This window comes from Aplysia californica, unplaced genomic scaffold, assembly GCF_000002075.1.
Source record: "Aplysia californica isolate F4 #8 unplaced genomic scaffold, AplCal3.0 scaffold00775, whole genome shotgun sequence".
Lineage (NCBI taxonomy): Eukaryota > Metazoa > Mollusca > Gastropoda > Aplysiida > Aplysiidae > Aplysia > Aplysia californica.
In genome coordinates this window covers 249,426-251,073 of record NW_004798045.1, presented here as the reverse complement: position 1 = coordinate 251,073, position 1,648 = coordinate 249,426, and the positions used below count along the sequence as shown (strand labels likewise).

General features: G+C 34.7%; 1 protein-coding gene across 1 annotated transcript in view; it reads left to right on the top strand.

The window, feature by feature from the left end:
• The window catches only part of LOC101845043, a gene marked incomplete in the record, with an annotated part of 71,396 nt that overhangs the window by 34,464 nt on the left and 35,284 nt on the right, over positions 1-1,648 (top strand). The window contains 2 exon segments of the mRNA XM_005109405.3: positions 325-417; positions 1,050-1,182. Coding sequence (XP_005109462.3) covers positions 325-417; positions 1,050-1,182 — 226 coding nt within the window.

The following is a 1,648-nucleotide window of genomic DNA, read 5'->3' as shown; positions in this document are numbered from 1 at the left end:
TTGTACAGGTGGCCATATTATACTGGTGGCCGTCATAGCAGGTTCGACTATATTTCAAGTTTTCCATTGGTATTCCTAAACATTTCAAGTTTCCCCTGATATTCCTAAATATTTCAAGTTTCCCCCTGATATTCCTAAATATTTCATTTTCCACTGATATTCCTAAGTATTTCATTTTCCACTGATATTCCTAAATATTTCAAGTTTTCCGGTGATATTCCTAAATATTTCAAGTTTTCCACTGATATTCCTAAGTATTTCATTTTCCACTGATATTCCTTTATATTTCAAGTTTTCCACTGACATTCTTCTATTTTCGTGTAGGTGAAGAGCAACGTGCTGTTGTCCAAAGCCAACTTCGAGGATGATTTCTTGCAGAGCAACAACCTGCACCAGTGGCTGGAGCGCCACAATCAGGTAGGTTCTGTCGTTTCAGTCAGGTTTTTGGAATAGATAGTACATTATTTTGTTACAGGTCCACTTTTTCTGCTGGATTTTTGTAAAGCCATTGTGGTCCCATTTTCCCGAATTCATGCCAGCCTGAGTTCTCTCAGTGACCCCACTTTTTTGTTACAGTCTTTTGCAGTTTTACTTTGAGGCTTGATTTTGTTTCTTTGAAATTAGTACATTTTACATGAGAGACTTATTGGGTTTAAAAAGATTTTTTTTTTAAAGTTACTGATGTTGATACGAGATTACTCAAGCCCTTAAGCAGTAACAGTACAAGAGGAGGGAAAATTTATAAATGTTTTGTCTCTGAAATTTGATGTCATTTGACAGTAGTAACAGCATTGTTAAAATAATTCAAAAGGAGTAGATACAGATGATAACAGTGAGAGCGGGTTGTTTTGGTTTTTTTAAATGCTGGTACATATCAAGAGTTCAAAGTTTCAAAGTTTGTTATTGCTGAATATATGGCTTAGAAAATGAGCACTGGTGGGTTTGATATCCTTCCAAATATAATCTGAACTTACAAACAGACTTGTCGGATAATTGTAAACCCGGCTTCGTGTTTTAAGCTGTTGCATTTAAATTTCTTGCTCTTTCAGGACAAAGCATCTATTTTCCGTCTTTTTGATGAAGACACCAATGGAACTCTGGATCCTAAGGAGATTGGGAAGCTTAATGCTACAATGTTCCATGTTTTTCCCCGATTTGGCTACAAAGGAATAGAGCAACCAGGTTGGCCCAGAAATTATATTTCAAATAAATAAAGTTATAATTTTACATATTAATGTGTCTTTATCTGGTGTATTATCATATCAATATGAACCCACCTTAAAGCAGGGAAGACTCACATAAATTTTTATTTTGCTGTATTTGTTTATTGATATTCTTAAAACTACAGAAGTAAAAGAGAACTCTTGAGCTAAACTTTCTTTTGTTTTGTTATGATTGTGCATTGGTGATGGTCTTGTTTATTTTTACTGATTGATGCAAGACTAAAAACATGTTATGGGGAATTCTTGGCTCATATCTAGATACTGTTCCTAATGATTTACTACTATGCTTTCAAGACGTATTATTGAGTTGTAGTTTGTGGCATGATACGTTTGCCTGGAAGCTGTGCAGGACAATTGTGACAATAGTAAGTTAGTAAGTTTATTAACTCATTCGCTACGTATTATTTTCGGCTTGTGGACGAATT